The sequence below is a fragment of the Acartia tonsa genome, chromosome 1, assembly GCF_053477335.1.
Source record: "Acartia tonsa isolate MP-2025a chromosome 1, ASM5347733v1, whole genome shotgun sequence".
NCBI lineage: Eukaryota > Metazoa > Arthropoda > Copepoda > Calanoida > Acartiidae > Acartia > Acartia tonsa.
The window spans coordinates 29861379-29886463 of NC_137260.1; the positions used below are offsets into that span (position 1 = coordinate 29861379).

The following is a 25085-nucleotide window of genomic DNA, read 5'->3' on the forward strand; positions in this document are numbered from 1 at the left end:
AGGAGGTGGGCAATCTGAAGTTACTTGAATACTGATAAAAACTTTTAAAATTTTTTATTGTATTTTATATTCATAAAATTTTTATTTGTTTTAACAATTTCTAAGTGACTATACACTGCACTGGTTTAGAGAAAAGTTAAAAAATGCTTACCAGTTAGGAAAAATAGACTACTATGTCAAACAGTTTTGTTTTAGCTATAAAAGGAAAAAATACAATTAACTACACATTTAAATAATCAAGTAAAATTTCTTACAATCTTGGTTCTTGTAGAAACTTTAAAATTCTAATAAAAATCGATGTGGGCTATTATTCTGATTTTTACCTTTCAAAAATAGGTTAAAAACAATTTAAGGATTTATTTTTTCAACACATTAAAAAAAACTTTTTTGTATGTTATTGGAGCTAATATCTATCTTTAACATGTATTTATTAGAGTTTGGCAGCTGTCTTGAGTAATAAGGGTCAAATTTCTTTATTTCTTATTGTGTTCGAAATTCCTTATTGTTTTGCTCTTATGCTATGTTTCATAATTATTAATGCATAAATCGCTTAAAAAATAGTTAGACTTAAAACTTTAGAAAAACAATGTAGAAAAAGAAACTATTAACCAAAGGATACATCTACAAATTGTATTTATATTGCAACCATTACAGCCTTGGATATGAAAATTCAAATTTAATTTCCACTATACGTATAAAGGATTTTGTTTTATATAGATTAAATGTTTCACCTAGCTAGAAATGTAAAAGAAATACTTATTAACTTTTAGGAGCAACAAACAGTAAAGATGCAACAAAGTACACTATATCAAACTTTTAGCCAAAATGATTTTACTCATTTAAAATCAAATGAGTCTTCTGAAATAATGAAAGGTGGGGTTATAACTCATCAAGAAAAAACAAACCAGTCCAGTAATGTTACACTTATGGGGGCTGGATCTTTAAGAAGTTCCATGATGCAACAGGCTTCAAATATTAAAGCAGAAATAGTAACCGAATCTGGAGCAATAGCTAGTGCAAAACAAGAATTTAAACTTGAAAATAAGCAATTTGCTGAAGCTTCTAAAATATTTAAAACTCAACTCAATGCCAAACCACTTTATAAACCTTTTAATGCTCATGATGAAACTGAATCTAGAGAGGAAGTTGTTTTTGCTAAGGAGTTTAACCAAAAACCTAAAGTGGTTGTGGTGCCAGAAATAGAATACAAATCAGTTGACGCACGTTTGAAAGCTAAACAAGACGCAGCTAGGTTTGTATCTTCTCAATTGGAGAAGAAAAGTGTTGATAAGAATCAGATTGTTACATATGATGCAGATAAATCTGATAAATCAAAAACTTATAATAAAAAACAGTTAACTGAAAATAAAGTTGAAAAAGAGAGACAAGAAATTTTAAAGCAGGAACAAGCCAGACTCGCAGAATTAGAAATAGAAAAGAAAGAAATTCAGCGAAAAAGAGAAGAGATAATGAAAGCTGAAGAAAGATCAAGAGTAAAAGGGACAACATCTTTCATAGCTACAAAAATAAAACAAGATCAGAGTTCACATGGATTTGGAAGTGTAAAAACAGGATATGTTTTAAATAAAAAGTTCTCTTTTTTAAATAAAGCATCATCGGTGGAGCCAACTGACAATACTGATAGCCCAGCTAGGAAAAGACGAAATGTTTGGTAAGTTATAATTTAATTAAAGTCTCAATTAAGCTTTCCCATAAGATTATCGTGTATATACTGATATGGTGTCAGTCTACAAAGCTTTTTACATATTTAACTTATTTTTAAAAAAAAATATGTTGCAGTCTCCACATAGCTTTTCTCTAAAATGTTTTCCACTATTTCTTTACGCTTTCTTTTTTTCTTATCTAGTTATTTTTCTAAATATTTTGATAATATTTCTTATACTTATTTGATAATATATTATGATATCTTACTTTTTCATATTTCTTTGACAAGTTTGCATGTAGTCATTTTTTTATATATATCCAAATATTGAATAAAATCATGCCTATTAAATAGGTTTAGCCAATCACAAGAGAGTGTACGAGCAAGACTCCCAAGTCCATTACCAGATAATATCAAAACAGGTATTCAAATGGTTTTGTGTAGAATTTTAGAATTTTCAATATCCGATTTAAAGAAAGGACTTAAATTTAAGCATGAAATCATTAGATTAAATGTAGCGAATGCCTAATTTTTCTTTTTGAAAGACTTCGACCATTAGACAAGATATTTATTCTCTCTGAAAGACAAAAGTACTTCGGAATAATTATTATAAAAATTGTTATCATTTTGTTCATCACAGGCATTTTCTTATTTAAACATTAAGGATGACAACATCCATAAGTAGTGAAGCTCAAAAATTATGAATGGATATCCGGAAAAAATGAAATTTATTGCAGTTTCATAAAAAAAATTAAACTAAAAAATCACAAAACCTTGTAAGATTTTTGACGTGAAATCGATCTAGCACATTAGCAAATTAACAAATCTTAATGAAACTTTGTGGGGATATGTTAATAGTGAACTTATTTAATCCCTTAAAATATAAGCATTCTATCAAATAGTAGAGAAAATCTTGAAAACCTAAAAATCTAGGAATCGAACTAGCACCCCAACCAGTAAAGAAATCTTGCTAAAACTTGATAAAAGTATGCAGAATATGAAAGTATTCAATCCCTGAAAGTTTTGGCCGTCTATGTTGAATAGGAGTTGAGAAAATCATGAAAACTTTAAAAATGTAGGAATTGATCTAGCACCCCAACCAATTGACAAATCTTAATGAAACTTGGTGAATATATGAAGACTATTAACATAATTAATTTTTTACAGGAAACAAGAAATTCACATTTCCCCCTTTCTGTCTCAGACGGACAGACAAACGGACAGACATTTCGAATTATAGGGTAGCTTCGCTACTAAAAATATGGATAATAGGCATAGGTTTGGAAAGTTTTATAGTTTTCCAGAGATCATAATTTTTTTACAAGTTTCTGTAATCTGTTTTAATTATCTCTTTTAAAACAAATACTTTAATAGTTTTGAGCTTTTAAAACAATTTTAGGTGGTGTAGCTGCAGGAGTTGCAGATTGGACTCACAGAGTTGCAGAGATGGACAGATATGCTGCATCTCAAACTCCTCCACCATCCAGGTAAGTAAATCAATATTGATTAAATATTTTTAGTATTAATATCATTTATGGTTTAAGTAACTTTGGGTACTTTTATGAATCTTGATTGTTTAAAGAAAAGAATCTTTGGGTACTTTGTATTAAAAGAGAATAACTTGGATTAATAAATCATGTAAAAATGTATCAAATAAGCATATAAAAATAGAAACATAATTTTATGGAACCATAATTAAGTCCTTTGTTTAGCTGGCTAAGTGCCTTAATGAAACTTATATTTTTCTTATATACCACACATTTCACACAAAAGGAACCCATATGTACCTGAGGTGTTTTGGTAAAGCCCCCAAATCACTAGTGGCTTCAATCCGAGTTCAATGATCAATGTTAGGCCCAACTTTTGTCTCCGTATTTGTTCATTCTCTCAATATTTAAACAGAAGTAAGCATCACAACAAACCGCACCAAACTTTCTCCGGCGAGCTCTCTATTGTACACTCATCAAAGATGACATTCTTTGGGCCGGAATAAGGAATAGGAAACAAAATTAATTTGCGCTTGATAAACACAAAGCTTCCTCGAAAAGAGGTTAAGACACCTACCTTCCACACTAAGTTGTAACAATGTTTTTTTTTTATTGTTTTTTTTACATTTACATGAACTGTATACATGTATTTCCGATCATAATGGGCTGGCATTAGGAGGGGGCAATTTCCCCCCTTGCGTCTAAAATAGCCTCGCATTCCCATCTCTAACTGTCAAAAGCCAAATTTTGCTTTTCGTTTAAAACAAAAATTCCCCGTTTTGCCCCCATTACCTCTTTCTTTAATACAAAATTGCTTCCAAGATTAAGGATGCATGAAGGGAGAAAAAAAAATAACCCAGTTTGATAGGTGTTTTGTTTAAACCATTCTAATTGATCGTGGGAATAATTTCTTATAATGCCGATGCTGTAAGTATTGGTGCAAAAAATGGGGACGAATTTAAAATTGATTTGACAGGGATGATTTTTTTACATCGCAAGTGAAGGGAAAGAAAAGAGAAGGGGGAAAGAAACCCCCCAGAAAAGAGATAGGGGTTTTCCTTCACATGTGACATAAAAAAACCAGCCCCATCAAATCAATTTGAAATTCGTCCCCATTTTTTGCACCAATACTTACAGCATCTATAATGCCCACTTGAGTATAGTGGCATAATTTGAAATGTTTAACGTCTGGTGAAGGTAAAGTTTCTTAAAGGGACGGGAAAGAAAGTGCAGTGATGGGGAATTAACTTATCCGCTATTTTGATGAAATCAGACAATCCTACCATTGAAGAAGATAAGACAGAAGACAGATAGACAGAAGGAAAAAAAGAAAGACACAAACATAGACTAGATATGCAACAAAAACAATTTCTACTGCAGGAGAGTGACAACTGTAAAATTTGGAAGAGCTACATCAGAGTCAAGAACAATGAAGACTCCTATTAGTCCAGACAGACAACAACAAACAATTGAGAGGAGAGGCAGCGATGTATACTCAACATATCAAACACAACAACAAAGATATGTTGGTCATGAAAGGTAATTCAGATTCATGTATTTTATAAACAACAATTTAACTTGAAACTAAAATATTAACGCATAGGTCATAATTTGCTAAATGAAATTAAAAGTATATAATGCAAAATGAATCAAAATAAGACAGTGAAATTCCAATAAACAATGATGACATATATCCATAAAAGCGAAGTTATGAAACAGTACGCCGACAAACAAACAGTAATACTTGTATAGTGTCAGAACTGAATAAGCAGAATATAAATATTTAAATTCTAAACAAAATTGTACTAAATACTTACATGGTTGACACTTGATTAAAACCAGTTAATAATTGTGATAAAAAAAAAAAACACATTAAAATTGTAATTTTATTTTTCCCAAACATAATGTATATTTTATATTCACTTTTTAAAAGGACTCTCCAAAAGAAAATCAAATTTGGATTTTTGAAAATCTAACCTGAAACTATTATTCTCTATTAAATTTTAGGCATTTTTTGTTTTTGTGGCATCTTGATCTAAGCCCTTTGAAAATTTGAAGCCTTTTTGTACTCCCACCATAACAAAATATACTACACTTTACCTCCACTCAAAATATGTTCGCCACTAAGCAATTCTTGCTATGTTCAAGAGATTTTCTCTCGTCGCCTCCTATTCATTCTCATACGCAAAAAAACTTTTATTTTCTCTCCCCGCGTTAGAATTGATGAACTCGTATATGAATTTCAAACAATTTCTCTCCCCTCATCACAAATCATGCTCCAAATGAAAAATAAGACATCATAGCTTGGAGAAGCAGAGAAAAGACCTAGAACCTGAAAGAAGATTCACTGCAAAGGGTAACCATATTGGTTCAATAATTATTAAGATACTGTATTACACATGCACAGACAAACAACCTGCTACTTTTATAAAAGGATAGAAGTTTACAATCCTATTAAATCTACTCATCATATCAAGGATGACAACATCCATAAAAGTGAAGATCTAAAAGCAAAAGGATGGAGAGACAAAGGAGCAATAACTCCTGTAAAGTATCAGAACTTGAACAGCAGGACATCGATTTCTAAACAAAATTGTACATAAATTTGTTGCAAAATTGCGTAAATATAGGATACAGTAGGGACATTCTTTCATTTATAGGATTTGATTATAGAGATATCTCGCTTATAATACTGTGCCTCGTTGTCATTATTCCAAAAATCAGATGAATAGGATAATAATACTATATAAAAAATGTCAAAATGTTCAAAATCAGCAGATTTTAAATGGAAGTACAGACTTTCTGGTAATGATTATCAAGCTTCTATGCTTTCTAAATGGTACCCGACTGTTAGAGGAATCATCATGCAAAGTTTGAAATAGATAGGACTATTCTAACATGTCTATTCTAATAATTAAATAATATCCAATAATGACTAAACAATACTAATCTTTTTGTAGAAATAAAATAAAGAGTTTGGACAGGGATCTAATGGGACAAGGTAATGGACGAAAAATCTATTCCATCCCTAATGATAATGAACATGATTTCTTTGGGTACCAGTGTAATTAACAGTACTAGTGGCATGCGAAGCACTTTGTCTAGAGGGGAGGGGCATTTTGAACATTTTGCAAAATTTTGAATATGTTTACCAATTTTAAATCAGAGCGTTCTAAGGGGCCTTCTAATCCATATCCCTTTTTTTCCAGAGACGTCAAAGGGTGGAAGGGGGCAAAAAAATGATTATTACTCCCCCCCAAATGCATTTTTTATTTTTATACCACTTCCCATCCAAAAAAAAAGACGTGGGCGTCCTTGCCATATCGGAATTAGACAAAGAGGGGATGTGCAACAGATAAAACTAACTTAAATAAAATGTCTGACTGAAAAAGAATATTAAAAAATTGAGATTTAGAATGCGACCACTTAAAAATGTATTTCATTAATAAAAAAAAAATATGCAAAGACGACATTCAAGTCCTTTCCACTTATTATCTCAGTTATTATTAGTGCTAGAGGACTAAATATTTTTGTGCATTTCCCCAGTTTAATAATGAATTTCTGACTATAAGTCAGTCAAAGACATATTTCGCTTCCTTACCCTTTATTTACCAACCTTTTACCAACGACCAGAAATACATTTGTAGAGCTATTTGCAAATGAGAGTAAAAACAAGGATGACAACATCCATAAGTAGCGAAGCACAAAAAATCGTCGATGGGAATACGTATAGGTAGATTTCAAAGGTTTTTACTAAAATCAAGAATAGATTTATTGAATAAAATAAACATGAAACCTTGTTTTATTTTGCATGATGACGATGGTCAAAGTAAATTATATTTAAGATGCTCATAATAATGGGAAAAATTATTTTGATACTGATATCCCATAAAAGTTTGAAAATTGGATCAAAATAAACAAAGATATGGGGAAATATGTAAAACATATAAAAATAGCCAAAAACCTGATAAAAGGCAGTCTGGCCGTCATGGTTGTTTTATTAAAACGACAAAAAAATTAATTTTTAAATCATTAACTTAAAAAATTTGGAAAATCGGACCATATACACTGAAGATATGGAAAAAAGTGTTAAAAATATAAAAATAGCCTAAAACCTGCCAAAAAGGCAGTCTGGCCGTTATGCTTATTTTGTTTAAAAGACGGGAAATTTAATTTTGATATCCACAACTGAAAAACTTTGAAAATCGGACTATAAACACTGAAGATATGGAGAAAAATGTTATATATATAAAAAAAACAGCCTAAAACCTGCTAAAGAGGCAGTCTGGCCGTCAAGATTGTTTTCTTTAAAAGACGGGAAATTTAATTTTGATATCTATAACTGAAAAAAATTTGAAAATCGGACCATAAACACTAAAGATATGGAGAAAAATGTGAAAAATATAAAAATAGCCTAAAACCTGCTAAAAAGGCTGTCTGGCCTTCATGGTTGTTCCTTTAAACGACGGGAAATTTAATTTTGATATCTGTAACTGAAAAAATTTTGAAAATCGGACCATAAACACTGAAGATATGGAGAAAAATGTGAAGAATATAAAAATAGCCTAAAACCTGCTAAAAATCGGTCCGACCGCAAATGATGTTTTATAATCAATTGTGCTCCTTAATGATGGGAATGTTGTCAAAAAATTTCAGCATTCTATCATTTATAGGAGCTGAGTAAATCCCATTTCCCCCATAGCGTTACGGACTGACTGACGGACTGACGGACTGACGGACGGACAAAGTGAATTATAGAGTAGCTTCGCTACTAAAAATTGAATCAGAACTATGGCTTCGTGGTGCTCACAGGAAAGGCCTTGAGTAGTAGAATCAGGAACTTTTGTCCGTTTCAAAATATCTCGTTCTTAGCCTTAGAAATTACTAAAAAACCACCATTTTTAGTAGCGAAGCTACTCTATAATTCACTTTGTCCGTACGTCCGTCAGTCCGTAACGCTATGGGGGAAATGGGATTTACTCAGCTCCTATAAAAGATAGAACGCTGAAATTTTTTGACAACATTCCCATCATTAAGGAGCACAATTAACTATAATACATCAATGGCAGTCGGACGGCTTTTTAGCAGGTTTTAGGCTATTTTTTATTTTCCACATTTTTCCTCATATCTTTGGTGTTTATGGTCCGATTTTCAAAATTTTTTCAGTTAGATATATCAAAATTAAATTTTCTGTCGTTTGGAAAACCAACAATGACGGTCAGACTGCCTTTTTGCAGGTTTTTGGCTATTTTTATATTTTTTACATTTTCCCCCATATCTTTGGTGTTTATGGTCCGATTTTCAAACTTTTTTCAGTTAAAGATATCAAAATTAAATTTCCCATCGTTTGAAGAAAACAACAATGACAGTCAGACTGCCTTTTTGCAGGTTTTTGGCTATTTTTCTATTTTTTACATTTTCCCCCATATCTTTGGTGTTTATGGACCGATTTTCAAAATTTTTTCAGTTAAAGATATCAAAATTAGATTTCCGGTCATTTGAAGAAATCAACAATGACGGTCAGACTGCCTTTTTGCAGGTTTTTGGCTATTTTTATATTTTTTACCTTTTCCCAATATCTTTGGTGTTTATTAATCGATTTTCAAAATTTTTTCAGTTAAAGATATCACAATTAAATTTCCCGTCGTTTGAAGAAAACAACAATGACCGTCAGTCCCATCCACGAAATTTTGTGCTTCGCTACTTATGGATGTTGTCATCCTTGTTAAAGGTTTATTGAGAATTGTCCAATTTGTAGAGGTTTTATGAGGTTTTCTCAGGCTAGGAACGAGATTTTTTGAAACGGTCAAAAGTTCCTGATTCTACTCCTCAATGCCTTTCCTGGTATCACCATGAAGCCATAGTTCTGATTCAATAAATTTTTTACATCCATTTACAAATAGCTATACAATTGAATGCCTGGTCGTCAGAGGTTTTAAGACTTAGGATAAATTTTAAATCATCCAGAGGTGTATTATACTCATAAAAATCATTTGCAGATCCCCGCTTTAGTCTCAGAAAAAAAAGGCCAAAATCGACCCACTCTACTAGGCATCCCTAAAATTTGTATTTTATTCCCCCCCCCCCCCCTCTGAAAGAAAAAAGCTTGAATGATGACGGGTAAATAAAATCTGAAATATAAATTACGCAAGTGAGTACAAAATATATACGCATATTTTGGTCAATTTTGGTGTTTTTTTAAAAATGCAAAATATAATGATAACTATTAAAACAATTTTTAAGTTTAACTTTTATCTTATTAGGATAACAATTAAAAAAGAAAAATATTTTTACTATATGCAATTCGTGTTCAAACACCTAATTGAAAAAAATTATGCAAGATATAGCTTTTATTTTAAGATAGACTAGGGGCAACGCCCCCTAGAAGCCTTTAGGTATTATTAAAGTGGGAGGGGGATAAGTCAACCGCCTTTCTACTTTTTAATTTGAGTTTTAATAAAAAATATTATAAAAAAATTTTAGGTAGGGGATTTGAAATTGGCGCATTTGTATAAACACCAGTTAATGCACAAAAATAAGGGGGGGGGACAAAACAAGTTTTAAAAAATCCGAGATTTCTAACTACTGTCATCGCTTGAATGTCCTTGCTTCTTCCCCATCTCTTCCCCTATCCCAACTCTATCCCTCATCTATTCTCGATAGAGTTTAACTTAAAGTCAAGAAAATAAAACATTATGATAACCCGTTTTACCCCATCCCTTATCCTCTACCCCACTTTTGCTTTCATTACAAAATTCTTCCATCCTAACTTAACAACGCTACTCAATACTGTGGCTCACCAAATTTACACATAAGGTGACGTTAACATGGGAAATACATATAATTAATTATGAAAATAATATATCCAAGTGCGTCTGTCGATAAAAAGAGAAAGACGCAATAAATCATTTAGCTCTTTATTTTTAATTTTTTAAGTTTAAAAATATTGTACTCGGCTATTCCTTGGCCGATTTAGGCTTTTAATCATATCCTGGCCGAGACAAATTTAGACCGTTGACTAATCAAAAATCGGTTCAGTTAGAGGGATACCCAACGTCTCAATTTATTGCTACCAAAAGTCTTATAACTACGTTGCAATTATATAAAAACCCGTAAATTGAGTTTAATCAAAGGAGTATACTACACATTTCAATCACGCCCCCATCCCGTGATACAGCGTGGCATTAATTTGTCATCGACCCTATTCTCCACTCCCCCCCCCCCCCCCTAAGAGTTGGAAGCTAAAAGGCATATTGCAAAAAAATTAAACAGAAATACTGATATTTCTAATATTTCTTTATTGTATAAAAACAAGTAAGACAACAACTATAAGTAGCGAAGCACAAAAAATCAATATCAGATTTAAAAAGCATTTGTTGGAATCAATATATTTTTGAAGAAATCAATTATAGATTATTGGAGGAAAAAAATCATGAATCCTTTTTTAAGTATTTTGTTAGTTGACCGACAGTATGACGGTCAAAGTAGATTACAATTTGGATGCTAATAACAATGGGAGATCTTATTTTGTTTGATATTATAATACACACAAAAACAATGATATGAAGTAAAAACGTTACATATCCTTTCAACTAAAGATACAAAAATATAGGAAATGTGAAACATATAAAAATTGCCCAAAAACCTGATAAAAAGCAGTCCGACTGCCATAAATGTTTAAAGTTATTTATGCTCCATAATAATAATAATTTTAACTAAAGGTTTTAGCCTTCTATCTTAGCAATTAAGAAAATCACATTTTCTACTTAGCATTACGGACTGACAGGCAAACATAGTGAATAATTGAATTAGAGTAGCTAAAAAGTTATATCATCTCCCACCTTCTTCAAATGGCACTTTATATATTTTATACAGTTGTGTTTAGAATTATTCGCGAAGCGCACCTAATAGTTATTTCTCGCATCGTATTATAAACAGCTGTCCGCGGATATAGAATGTACAATTATAATATTTTTTAGCCCCGAGGTGCCGAAGGCACGGGCTAAAAAAACTGGTTTTAATCTTATGATTGTACATTTTATATTCGTAGAAAGCTGGATATAATACGATGCTAGACATAGTTTTTTCGTATGGATGAGAACCGGTTCCTGTTCACCGGATTCGAATGAATACGAGAAAAATGTTTACACTCTCTATAAAATAAAATCAATTAAAGACAATAAGTGTGTTATTTTTTCGAGTCAAGAATAGGTATAGTGTTGTGAGCTTTAGGATTTTTAGATGTAAATTACCAGAAAAAAAATTTGGGTGAAGGGAATATACACAAAAAATTATAAACTTATCCTGAACTTGTAAATTGACGCGCAAAGTGCGCCAATTTTTTTTTCTCACATAAAATAACTTTTTGGTTTATTATTGGGGAGGGAGAGGACATTTATTTTAGTAGTCCCCAAAGTTTTTTGTTGGCTTATTATGTTTGGGGACTTTAGTGGATTTTGATTTATTCTTCAACGCTGCTACTCCGCTATTCATCACTGCTACTCCACTATTCATCACTGGTACACCGCCCTACGTTGCTCACACGACACCCCCTGCCTCCATCCAGGTTCTGAACAAGGAGGAGGGGAACATGTATTGTAAAGCAATGAAACGTGATGTAAAGGGCTTCGATTGCGATGCTATAAAAATAAAAAAAAAGCCTAAAATTGAACAGAGAATAACAGTTTCAGGTTAGATTTTTAAAAATCTAAAATTAATTTTCTTGTGGAGAGTCCTTTTAAAGTAACTTACATTATGTGACTAGTATGATTCAAACAAAAGCTCATAAGTATTTGTAAATTGAATAAAGTGTATACATTTAAATCATGGAGTAAATAATTTAGTTCAAATGGTGAAATGATGTGGAGAAGACAAGAATATGGACACATGTCAGCCTCTGCAACAAGATTATCTCCTCCTATTTCTATATGCTCGGAGAAGAGTGCATAAACATAAAAATTGGAAAATAGAAAAGTATCAGAAAATCAGATTCAACGAATAGTTTTAAAGCAAGGATAAAAACAAACTAAAGCAGCGAACTAAGAAATGAAAAATAATCGCAACAACACTATTTTTCCTTCTAGAGTAGAAAGTTGCTTTTAAAATCTCAAATTTTGATATTTTTGAACAAACAGCCCTTGTTTTTGAATATCTTTAAATATAAAGTTTAAAAAATCTCGGTTATCACTTTTCCAATTTTTTCCAAAGATACTTAAGCTTCACTTAAAAAGCAAATGAGATTTTGCTTTTTCATACTTACGATATATGCGACTTTGATTAACAATAATATATATTTGTAATGATATATTTTAATTTTGTTATTGAAGAATCAATGTAATGGCGAACATTTTAACGGCGAATTTATTCATACTCCGATATTTACTACTTTAATAAACTAACCCTTTGAACCTATTGTTGTTTTTTTTTGCAAAGATACTTAGGAATAATTTCCTTTGTCTTGTCGTTACCCGTAACCTAATTTTTAGAACACGGTCTGCGTGCAAATAAGTTTACTTGAAAATGTTTATATAAAACTTTGTTATTTTCCCCGTCGGCCTGTCTCAAGACTATGGAAACCATTCTCTAGGAAAGGGGAAGGCGAATGAAATATATTATATTGACTTAAAAGTGAAGGCATAAAAGGGAAGTGTTTCAACCAATAAGAGAGGACATTAAAGCAATTCAACAGTGTTACTTTATCAGTGAATGTAACAACTCAAGTGAAAAGCAGAAATAACAAATTCTATAAAAAAAAATATTTTTAAATTATATGCTTAAAAACTATTCGATATTTAAAGTATACGGATAATGAACTTATTTGGTGCATATTTTAATTTCATTTCTTTAAGAGCAAATATTAAAGATGTAGGTCACAATAGATTGATACCATTTAACCCTTCACGAAATTGATCATTATCTGTTAAGTTGATAACTGATTATAATAAACCAATACTCTCAAATACACATTTATAGATATTTGAAAAGTTAATAATTGTAAAATTTAGGTTGTCTAAAGAGTAAAAATATTCTTTTATAAAAACTAAACAAACAAGTTTTTAAATGATAAAGTACATTGTTTTACAAATTTGAAAAGGTATTCCAAGTAAGTTTCCAAAGTTAAACTGTAATATTAATAAAATATCAGTTTTCCAAATGAATAAGAAAAGTGTATCGTAAACATCTCATTTTAGAATGAAAGTTTTTTTAAATCTTTAATTAGACTTCTTTTGAATATCTCAATAAAACATAAAATGCATTTAAATTTGATTTTGCAAGTTAATATCTACTTATTATGAGGTTTGAACTGGTGCAGGGCTGTCCAATATTCCTGGAATATTTGTTCTGTCATGCAATCTCTGTTTAGTAGAATACATTTTGTTCAAATTCCAATTTCATTTGATTAGTAAGTTCATTTGAAGAAAAAAAATATTTTTTCTATTTAGTGGGATAAAATAAAAGTTGAATAAATCTATCTAAAGGAAGAGAGAGTATGTTTTAATAATATATAGCTTAATACCCATGCAATGTAGGTTTATCTATGGACTGCCTATAGTTTTTTTAAAAAATTGATCCTAATATCTCGCTAACCAATGGACCGATTTAGTTCTCCCTTACGATGAAGCTTAAAGTTTATTATTCTTTTTGGGGATGTTTACTTTCACCCTCCCAAAAGAAATCACCACTGAAAAAAGAACTACCCTCTTATATTATAATTTCAAAAAAATTTCTTTTTTACAACTTGAATGTGAGGGTTGACAAATTTGACATGTTTGTTGCGTAGATACTATTTAACTAGGTTGTAAAACAAAGTTTTTACGCACTGTCTATTTACTTATTCTATACCTATATAAGCGACTACTTTTTATGTTTTTTTACCTTATGAATTATTTTCGCCGGATTTTTTATAAAACCGCATGCTTTATTGCATCAAGATCCATGACAGATCTATATAGGAAATAAACGTCTATAAATGAGCTCGAGTCTTCCAATGGTAGAATGTTTAATACTCATAGTGCTCCAATAATCCACAATAAACTCTCATTGACCAGAACGACAAGACCCATTTTTTTTACTCTATGAAGAATAAATTCATTTTTGTATTTCATGTTGCTATTTGAATTATATTAAAGGATTAAATTTCTATCCATAAAGTAGAAAATTTAAATTTATAAAATAGTAAATTAAAGAAAACTTAGTTTTAAAATAATTTGATACTAGCGATGCGTCCGTAATGTGTTCAGATATTAAACTAAAATTTAACATTTAACTAAACATTTTAACCCTTTCAGGACCATAATTTGATTTTTAAAAATCCTAGGATCCTAAAATATTTTGGAGAAAGAGAGACAAAATTATAAATACGGTTTTAAATAAAAATAATGAAATTAAAAAAGATGAAAGGAAAGGAAAGTGACATTTAATCTTCAAAAAATGATGAAAAAACGAATATTCAGGGATAGGACAATGGAAGAAAAAGATTAATATTTAATCTAGCCTATAGCGGTATGATTTTAGAACGCCGCCTTTAGTTTACTATATGAACACCTAACTCAACTCCATATTTTACACAGACTGACATAAACATAAATTTTTATATTATCTTGAATTTCTGTAGAACGCAATTATTTTTTGCAAACGTTGTCTTAGGGACAGAATTGAACTTTTCTATAATTTATATCGGATCTAAAACATTTATCGTTTGTTAAATTTTCTGTGACAATATTGGCTTAGTTGGGTATAAAGTTTAATTTCTATGAATGTTACCTAAATACAAAACAATGCAAAGTATCAATTCAAAATTATTCAAAATTTCACTTCACGCTTTTGGTTTTATTTGCTAATTCATTAACTTTCAGAGTTTCAAAATGGAAGTTTGCAATTTTTCAAATAGATTTCTAATACAACAATAATTTCATATTAGAGTGTGAAACCTAAATTAGTGAAAGTAAAAAATAGAATTGTGTTGATATTATTGTAAAGATGGTGAGGGTGTACAGCCAACCTGGACAACATCAACCAGCATCTCTGGGAGGACTCTTCAGTGAGGACAGGGTAATTAAATTAACTAAAATAACTCAATTATTTTATTAAATGAAAGAAAGAACATTTTTTGTTTGCGAAAAGTTTGCATTTTAAAGAAATAATTACAAAAAACAGAATATTTTCATGGGTCCAATATTTGTTATATAAAAATTACGATTCAAATGTATTTTTAAGAATAGATTTTTCATTTCTTTACTATGCTTTAATTAATTATAGTCCGTGAACATGTAAAATCTTTTAAGTAAAATATCATATATGTATACTTTATGAGTTTCATATTCTACCTAATTTAATCTTCCTATTTCTTTGCTATATGTATTTGCCAAGTAATAGTATTTGCTTATTTGTTACTGTGTAGCACTGCATGCGTGGTGGTCCTGCAGTACCTCCTGTACCCCACCCGGCCCCTCCTCAACCTAAAACTATTGGACCATTATCCAACCTGGAATCAGAACCCGAGGTGCCTGCCTATCTTCCAGTCTCACATGAACTTCGTCTTCCATTGAATGTTGGCATCTGTAAAAACTGTCGGCGAATATTTCGGTCTTCTGCTGGAGGTGGTGAGGTGAAAAGCACACAATAATACTCAACCAATGCCCTACACCTATGAATAAAATTAATTAAACGCATAATAAACTCTTTGCTTATTGGATAAAATCAAAGCTAAAAACTGTAGAATAAAAAGTTAAATTAACTGTAAGTTATGCATGTTACAATTAATTTATTTTATTGTTTCAATTTTATGTACACTTGCAAAATTGATGTATTTAATGTATTTAAATTTTGAACAAGCATGATCATTTGAAAAAAATTGTTAATTACAATAAACGCAAATTCAAAAAGCTTTAGTTTAAGAATTATAGTGCTCACCTAATAACGTGAAACAATGTGCATGATTTTCACAACTAAACGAGTTGTTGCTTTGTTTTAAGGGGAAAAAGGGATACCTACATTTTGTTGCGGAAACTATTAGGTAAAGAGTGTAAAATGAACATGGCCCCCCTAAATTCGTTTTATAATTTGTTAGCTAAATAACTGTTAAAGGTGACATCCAATCTAAATTTGGTTGTACAATAATTTTCGTGTGGGACGGAATTTTTAAAAAATATTAATTAAGGGGGAGGTAGGTTGTGCTAAAGTTCATTAAAAGTGTGAGTTTTAAGGCTTAAAAACTGTAGTAGAACGATAATATTCATTAAATATGTGTATTTTTTTATTGAATAGAACCATAGACAAAAACTTTTATATTATTATATTTAGTACTAGTACTACTGTTTTTAAGCCTTAAAAATCACAATTTTTCGCAATTTTAGCACAACCTACCTCCCCCTTTATCGCCGAATGTACATTCAATGCTTGCCAAAGCGGAATTTTAATGACGATATGAATAAATAACTCAACTAAAATATAATTATCTCAAATGCTGCTCAAGATATGTAGTAAATTTTGGGTATTTATTTTAACGTGAATAGACGTGTTTCAAAAGTTTACATCATTTGTAATTAGAACAAGGATGACAACATCCATAAGTAGCGAAGCACAAAAAATTGTGAATGGGAATACGTAGAAGTTGATTTAGAGTGTATTTATTAAAATCAAGAATAGATTTATTGGAAAAAATAAACACGAAACCTTGTTTTATTTTGTATGATGAAGACGGTTAAAGTAAATTACATACTAGATACACATAACAATGGGGGGAAAAATTTGAAACTGTTAATGCAAAAAAGTTTTAAAATTGGACCAAAAATACCAAAGATATGGGGAAATATGTCAAACATATAAAAATAGCCAAAAACCTGCTTAAAGGCAGTTTGGCTGCCATTGTTTCTTTTCTTCAAACACCAGAAATTTAATGTTAATATCTTTAACTGAAAAATTTTTGAAAATTGGACTATAAACACCAAAGATATGGGTAAAAATGTGATAAATACAAAAATAGCCAAAAACCTGCAAAAAGGCAGTCTGACAGTCATTGTTGTTTTCTTCAAACGACAGGAAATTTAATTTTGATGTCTTTAACTGAAAAAATTTTGAAAATCGGACCATAAACACCAAAGATATGGGGAAAATTTGGAAAATATAAAAATAGCCTAAAACCTGCTAAAAGCAGTCCGACCGCCATTGATGTTTTATAGTTAATTGTGCTCCTTAATGATGGGAATGTTGTCAAAAAATTTCAGCACTCTATCTTTTATAGGAGCCGAGAAAATCGCGTTTTCCCCAATTCATTAATTACGGACGGACGGACAGACGGACAGACGGACATTGTGATTTATAGAGTAGCTTCGCTACTAAAAAGCTTTCTTCGTTTTTTTAATATTTAAATACATACAATGAATTGATTGCGCCTTATTAAAATTAAGTTTTTAGTGCCCCAATAAGGTATGTGCTTCTATACATAAATATTTAAATAGGTGAGTATTACCCTTCTTCACCCCATCCTCACCTTATCAATATCCTAAAACATACCACTAAAAAATATTTAATCCCTGGTCGCCTTTTAATCTTTTACTAACTTACATACTGGATATTCTGTTTTACAGCACACTGATCTTACACTTTCTAAGATATAACAACACTCTAAAATTAGTTTATGGTAATTTTTTTTGGATGTGTATCGCACACTTCCAATGCAAAAACCTTGCAAGTCCAATTCTGGGAAATACATTATTTTTTAAATATCTGTGTCAGATCCGCTCTGAAAAGCGCTAAGACGTAACAATGAAGGACCTGATCTATCATCAAAAAAAAACAAAAAACAATACACCCAAATTCATTTGAGATACTTTATTAGTTTAAAGTCAAAACCATTAAATTATGAGTCTAAAAATAAAAATATAATTAATACATACATCAAAAATATTTTTCATTTTAACACAGAAAAACGATAAAGTAAAATTGCAAGTAAATTCAAAATTATTTATAAGTTTGCTACGCTTTGTGTATAAATTCACTAATGAAAGAATAAAATCAATTTTTATATTTGCTTAATCAAAGAAACTTTTGAATTTAAAAATTATTCACCTTGTTTTTTAAGCACATGCATAAGTTAAATAAGTTAATTAAATGAATCATAATTTCTTCTAACATACATACAACAATAAATAGAAGCGGTTTTTAGCCCGCGAATATGTCAAAAGGAAGCCAAGTTCTGGTGCTAGGCTTAATTTTAACGGAGAAGCTCCGTTATAAGTCCAGTAAAAGGGGGGAGGAATAAAAATGCACGCATGGGGAACCTACGCACGTACCTCAATGACGCCTCGCTCTCATTGGTCATGCAAGTTGACCGAAAAGCACAGGTGACAGGATAATAAGGCGGGAATTTACCCATTCAAGTTATGCAGAGATAACATATAAACAGATAGGCACTAATACTTATATACTAAACATTTTTTTATAATTTCATTATAAGGTTTATATCAAAAGGACTTTTCTCCCGTCAGAACAATCTGCAATTTATTTTTGTCATGAATAAGCTGCTAATCATTTAAATTAATGTTAACATACACAAAGTGCTTATATTTCAAGGCTCATTTATTTTAGAATGATCGTCGAATCGAGTATGAAAATAGAACTGAGAGAGAAAAAGCTGCACAGTAAGTATTCTCTAAATACATTTTTAAAAGAAATACTGTGACTGTGCCATAGACGTCCAAGGGGGGGGGGGGTAATGGGGCGATTACCCCCCCCCCCAAACGGCACCCCCAAATTTTTTTTCATTTTACCCCCCGCATTTAAAATTTACCCTACCCTGGGGGTGCCGTAGTGTCATATATTTATGTTGTGATGTCATATATTTAAGCTTGCAGACCATATGTTAATTGTTACTCTTAATTGCTCTTTAATTGCTCTCAGAAAGAATAAAGAGAAAATATATTTAAGTCAGTTGATATTGAGAGTCCTAACACAGAACATTATCTGGTTTGGGTTCGAGTCTTTATTAAGACCAATACAGCTATTTACAGACATCCTACTACTTCAGATAGTTTGCATAGGCAGATATTCTACCCCTTCAAAGTGCATAGTTAATTAATACATTGTATTAATTAAACAGACAGTCATCCTGTTGTTTGGTGTCCTGATATACAGACAGACATCCTGCTACTTCAGAACTATCCAGCTTTGAATAATCAGTAGTTTTGACTTATTAACATATTTAATCATTTCTAAATATAGTATCAATATATAATCTTATTTACTAAAAAACTGCATTTAATCCAATATAATAAATACTTAAAAATCTGTTTGCATTTTGAATTGAACATTAAGTCTACTCTATCATTAACTTATGTAAGTCTGTCTTTATCACATTTGGCGCAGTCTTATTGTGCTACGTGTTATTTAGACCTGCTGCTGAGTTAAGGGTGGGGGAAGTGGTGTTTAATTTGAAGTCACTCACTTTTTGAGATATTTTTTTATCTCGGATTTTTCACAGTTTTGTTTTAATTTTTATATTTCTAGCTTGATTTATATTTCAGGTTTCTGTGGAATTTCATTCTTTAACTCTTTTGATCTAAATTTCACGGCGGATCTAGTTCCAGTGCTCGGATATGGCTGATGGAGAAAAAGGAGAGCGGGGTAAAACTGAAGGCAAGCGTGGACGGCCGCCTAAACGTCCTCGGGAGAATGACAGTCAGGATGATGATGGAACTCCCGAACATTGGGAGGAGGAGGATGCTGCGGCTGAGGATGCTGGTGCAGGTGCCAATGCGAATGTGGAGTTGGCGTTGGGCGAGGTGGAGAATGACGTTGTGCCTGAAAGCATAAAAAAATATGTTAGGGCAATGTTGCAGGAGCATACGACTGTCAAAGATCAGGTGGATAAGTTAACGGCGGCGAATAAACGGCTGGAGAATAAGGTGAAAGAGTTTAAAAACTCTGATGAGCATAAGAAGTTGGGTTATGATGTTGATTTGGCTACTATTAAGAAAAAGGTGGCGCAATTGCCAGTGGATGGGGATATTAGCGGTTTTTTGTATGAGACAAGTATGGGGGCTAGTGTATCTGCAGTCAAGGCGACGGGGGATGATTCGTTTAATACATCTTTCATTAATCGTTTGAGTGTGGAGGCTAAATTGGATTCTACAAATTTTGAGGCTAAAAGAGGGAAAAGTGCTCCTGGACATTTGAAGTTTTCGCAGATTGAGTTTTTAGGTCCTGTTGGGAATGGAAATTGGATGAATGTTCGTGAGAGTTGTCTGACCGAATATGAAAATCAATTGTTGGATATATTTCCTTTAATTGAGGAAAGGGCTGAAGTGCTTAAGGCCTATAAAAAGGTGGCCGGCGGTAGTGTAAGCCAACAGACTGTAGAGGAGCAGTTTAAGGAGTTTTGTCTTGTAAGAGGAGTCAAGTGGGATAGTGATTTTGTGCGGGATGCTCCATTTTGGGATGGAAACATTGATTTTGAGGATTATTTCTTATCCTTATGGAGGGTTGCTAGGTTCGCAAAGTTGGAGGATCCTATGCTTTTCAAGGACATCCTGTACAATAGGATTTTTGAGTGCAAAGGGAAGAAGATGGGGAGGTTGATTACGCCGGAGGCTAATGCTTCCTTAAGTGCTTTAGGTTATTACCTGTTGATAAGAAGGTTGGTGATACCCTTTGCTGATACAGAGTCGGCTACCGAATTCTTTTATGCCCTGAAACAAAAGAGTGGTCAGAATGTGGATGTGTTTTTCAATGCTAAATTGCGTCTGTTTAGGCTTATGCATCCTGGTCAAATTTCTAGACAATCTTGGCGTGATTTCTATAATAATGTGGCTAAGAATTTGCTGTTTTCTGATTTAGCTAGAGATATGGCTAATTTCATTGAATCTATGCATTACCTGGAAGATTACAGTGCTTTCTTGACTTATTTGATTCGCAGAGGTCAGCATTATATAAGCTGGGCTCGTTCTGGACACGTATCACCTGAAAATGTAACGTCCTGTTATTCTCAGGCTATGGAAGGGTTGAGGCTAGAGGATTCTAGGGAGGTGAAAGCTAGGCCTGTAATCAGTGAAGTGCATGTATCTGATATGGAGGGCAGGACTGAGATTGGCGATAATAATGCGTGGATTGAAGGGGATGATGATATTCCTTGGGATCAGGTTGAGAACGTGATTGGGGCTCTGAATTCGAAGGCTAAAACTATGATTTGTTGGTATTGTGGGAAAAAAGGTCATGTAGTGGCTAGTTGCTGGCAGAAGAGAGATGGCAAGCCGCCAGCTCCTGATTCTCGCATAGGAAAGACCAAAGCTAAGTTTTTCTTAGCCGGTAGCGAAAAGAAAGAGGGTCCTGGAGTGCCTAATAATAGGGTAATACCTGAGCAGTTTCTGAAGAAGACAGTCAATCAGGTGGGGCCTGTTGTGGATAGGTGGGGCAATCAGGTGGGGCCTGTTGTGGATTCTGAAAAGAGCAGAGATGAGAAACAGTATGAGGCTATGATTGCTGACATAGCCAGAAACAATTTCCAGCAATATCCTATGTAATGGATATGATTGATTTGATGTATAAATCTCATTCTAGGATGAAATTTATAGATCGTTCTTTTATTCATATTCATTATATAGGCTATAGTACTGTAAATAGTTAATTTTGCTGTTTTGTATTTACATTATTGCTTTCAACTTTATAAAGCATTACTGTCTTGTTTATTCTTCAGTCAAGGTGTGATCGTGTTAATGAAAACATTATATATATATATTTATATATATATATATATATCTACTATATATTATATTTTGATAAGTACCTATGCAAGGTTGAATACTTCGAGAGGTACTTACCTGTATAAAAAAAAAAAAGGCTTGGAGTGTAGCTGTGTGATGCTGGTAGTCTGGGAGATGTACAGGATTTCATAAATTGAACAGTATGTTGGCGGCTGGTGACAGATGAGGGGCTGACTGCTGTGTAGTGGAATGATGTATATCTAAAATATGGATATATTAATTATAATGACTAGTGTTTTCAAGAGATTGTGAAGTTTTTGAAGATAACGAAAATGCCTATTTGTGCGGATTTAGAATTTCTTGTGCCTGGGGCTGATATTCCGGTGAAGGAGTTAGGAATTATTGATACAGGAAATAATTTTAATTCTTTGATATCTAGAGAAATTCTTGATAAACATGGAGTTGAGTTTTGTCCTGCTAAATTATCAGCATATTCAGTAGATTTAAAGAAAGTTAATATTATTGGATATGTTGAGTTGAAATTTAGATTTGCTGGAACTCAAGCTGTGTTTACGGAGATATTTTATGTACCTGAGGTGACGAGTAGGTTTGTAAATCTTGGATCTGATTTCCTGAAAAAGAATAAAATTAATATTTGTTTGGATGAAGATAAGTTTGAATTTTGTGGGGAATCTGTTCCTATTAATTCCTGTTTACAGAAACAGGTGGTGGCAGAGATACAGAAAATTCCTATTTTGTCCGGACGAATGAATTCTGAAATTCCATCTAAACCTACCTTGCCAGGGATAAAGGAGGGGGGTGGGTTTGGAGAGTTATATTCAACGAAGTATAATGTGAAGTTGCTGGATAAAACTATTTTTTATCCTGGAGGATCTACCGCTGTGGTGCATGTGACTGGATTAAAGAATGATGGGCTTTGGTACGTGTCCCCTAATTCTTCTAAGATGACAAGTGGCAATGGGATTATGATTATTGAGGGGGTGTATCAGCCACGGAAAGATGGGTCCTGTGTGGTTAATGTGGTTAATGCGTCAATAAAACCTATTACCTTGCTGAGAAATGTGAAGATGGGGCATTGTTTCATCATGGATAATCAAGATGTTACCTGTAATAAAACAATTAATGAATTGGATAAGCCAGAAAAGTTGTCGGGGAAAAAAATGCATGAACGGGTACAGTTTATTATTCAAAAATTGAAGTTAGATGAAAACCAGATGATTAAGGAAAATCCAGAATTGAAACCCAGGATTATTAAAATTTGTTTGGAAAATTTTGATATCTTTTCAATGAATGATTCAGATATTGGTGATTGTAGATTAATGACATATAATATAGAATTGTTACCTGGAGCTAAACCTGTGAAGGCCAGAAATATTCCTTTGAATCCAGAGTACGATGCTAAATTGAAGGAACAGTTGACCAAATGGCTGGATGCTGGCATTATTGAGGAGGGTTTCTCGGATTGGTCCAGTCCTATCTTTGCTGTGAAAAAGAAGGCTGCACCTGGAGCAGAGGCTAAGTTGAGGTTTGTCATCGATTTCCGCAACCTCAACAACGTGACTAAGCGGGTGGCGTGGCCGCTGCCACTGATCTCGGATAATCTGACGAAGCTGGGTTCTGGCAAGGTGTTCAGTACTCTTGATTTGACAGCTGCCTACCATTCGATGACTATGGATGAAGACTCTAAACCGTTGACAGCTTTTAGTGCAGCAAACAGGATGTACTTGTTTAACAGGTTGCCATTTGGGTTGTGTAATGCACCCAGCCTGTTCTGTGCTCTGATGGATAAGGTGCTGTCTATCCTGCCAGGTATGTATGGATTCTGTATCAGCTACTTGGACGATCTGATCGTGTTTTCATCAAGTCCAGAGGAACATGTAGAGCATCTGCAGGCACTGTTTCAGGTTCTTCGGCAGGTCAACCTGAAATTAAATTTAGATAAGTGTGATTTATTGACTAGAGAATGCCATTATTTGGGGCACATTATTAGTGCCGATGGATTGAAAATGAATCCTGCATATCTGGAACGGATTAAGGATTGGGGCAAGCCTAGAACAGGGAAAGAGTTGCAGAAATTTTTGGGATTTACTAATTATTACAGAGGATATTTTGCTGATTATGCCAAGAGGTCGTGCATGTTGGATAGTCACAGGAATGACACTATAATAAAGTGGACAGAAGAGTTGAACAGAGTATGGACTGAATTTATGGAAATGTTCAAGACTGAAATGTGTAAAGGCTATCCTCAATGGGATAATCCTAATCTTTTTATTGTGGATGTAGATTATAGTTCTCAGTATTTTGCAGGGATTATTTCGCAAGAACAGGATGGTGTAGAGAGAGTGTTTGGTGTCTGTAGTAAAAAGTGTAATGCTGCAGAACAAAATTATCCTTCCTATAAAGGAGAATTAGGTGCATTAGTATATGCATTAAAGAATTTTTTACACTTTTGTAGGTTTCGTGAATTTTTGGTTCGGACAGACAGTATTTCACTAGTGCATTATAAACGTTGGGCTAAAGGATCAATAAACGGTGTCACCTATCGATGGATAACTTTCTTGCAAAGTTTTGACTTTACAGTTATCCATCGACAGGGGACTAAGCATGTGAACGTAGATTATTTGTCGAGAACTGAGTTAGATTGTAAGGATCATCGACTGAAGGATTGTCAGGAGTGTAGAGAGACAGATAATAAAATTCTGGATCCTTACCTGGATGATTCACCATTTCTGGATCAAATCTATTCTATTATGCAGGTACATTCTGCAGAGGATGAGGCGGATGTTGAGTTTGTCTGGCAAAGTAGTCTTCAGCAGGACGAGATCCTAAATGAAATAAGGTTATGGATATTGGAAAGGAGACAGTTGTCGTCTTATGAGAGGGCGGAGTTATCGGGCAGAAAAGAATTATTGTACAATCTTATTGGCCATATGTATGTGCTAGAGGGGGTTGTAATTTTCAGACAGCCTTTGGCCGAAGGGGGTTTCGTCGAGAGGCCTGTAGTGCCTCTTTCTTTATACAATGATATATTTGATTCAGCTCATGGTGGATATGGTTCTGGACATAGAGGTGTGCAGGAGACAATACGTAAGATAAATGAGAGATTTTTTATGCCTGGCGTGAACAAGTTTGTGGAATCGAGAATACGAAGTTATATTACATGTTTGAAAAAGGCTGGAAGTAATCCTAAACATGTTTCACCTATAACTCATTCTG

The 25085-nt window shown here is 32.7% G+C and overlaps 3 protein-coding genes across 4 annotated transcripts in view; 2 read left to right on the top strand and 1 right to left on the bottom strand.

Annotated features, from left to right (window-relative positions):
• The window catches only part of LOC145327121 (uncharacterized), a 67408-nt gene extending 54851 nt beyond the window's left edge, over positions 1 to 12557 (top strand). The window contains exons 17-21 of the mRNA XM_080170660.1: positions 771 to 1672; positions 2018 to 2085; positions 3063 to 3150; positions 4531 to 4689; positions 11994 to 12557. Of these exons, the coding sequence (XP_080026786.1) occupies positions 771 to 1672; positions 2018 to 2085; positions 3063 to 3150; positions 4531 to 4689; positions 11994 to 12099 (1323 nt within the window). The 3' untranslated portion in view covers positions 12100 to 12557. The remainder of the gene's footprint in view (positions 1 to 770; positions 1673 to 2017; positions 2086 to 3062; positions 3151 to 4530; positions 4690 to 11993) is intronic.
• Positions 12558 to 14975: 2418 nt separating this feature from the next.
• The window catches only part of LOC145328961 (uncharacterized), a 31536-nt gene continuing 21426 nt past the window's right edge, over positions 14976 to 25085 (top strand). The window contains exons 1-3 of one of the 2 annotated variants that reach the window (XM_080172945.1): positions 14976 to 15201; positions 15551 to 15757; positions 18739 to 18791. In XM_080172945.1, coding sequence (XP_080029071.1) covers positions 15130 to 15201; positions 15551 to 15757; positions 18739 to 18791 — 332 coding nt within the window. In that variant the 5' untranslated portion in view covers positions 14976 to 15129. The remainder of the gene's footprint in view (positions 15202 to 15550; positions 15758 to 18738; positions 18792 to 25085) is intronic. The other variant, XM_080172953.1, reaches the window with a different exon arrangement.
• Positions 18969 to 23573, bottom strand: LOC145328974 (uncharacterized). Its single transcript, XM_080172965.1, has 6 exons — positions 23214 to 23573; positions 22918 to 22974; positions 22440 to 22480; positions 21966 to 22108; positions 21502 to 21585; positions 18969 to 19950 (listed from the first exon to the last, which is right to left on the bottom strand). Exons 1-6 carry the CDS (start codon positions 23401 to 23403, stop codon positions 19716 to 19718), a joined length of 750 nt encoding a protein of 249 aa, XP_080029091.1. The 5' UTR covers positions 23404 to 23573; the 3' UTR covers positions 18969 to 19715.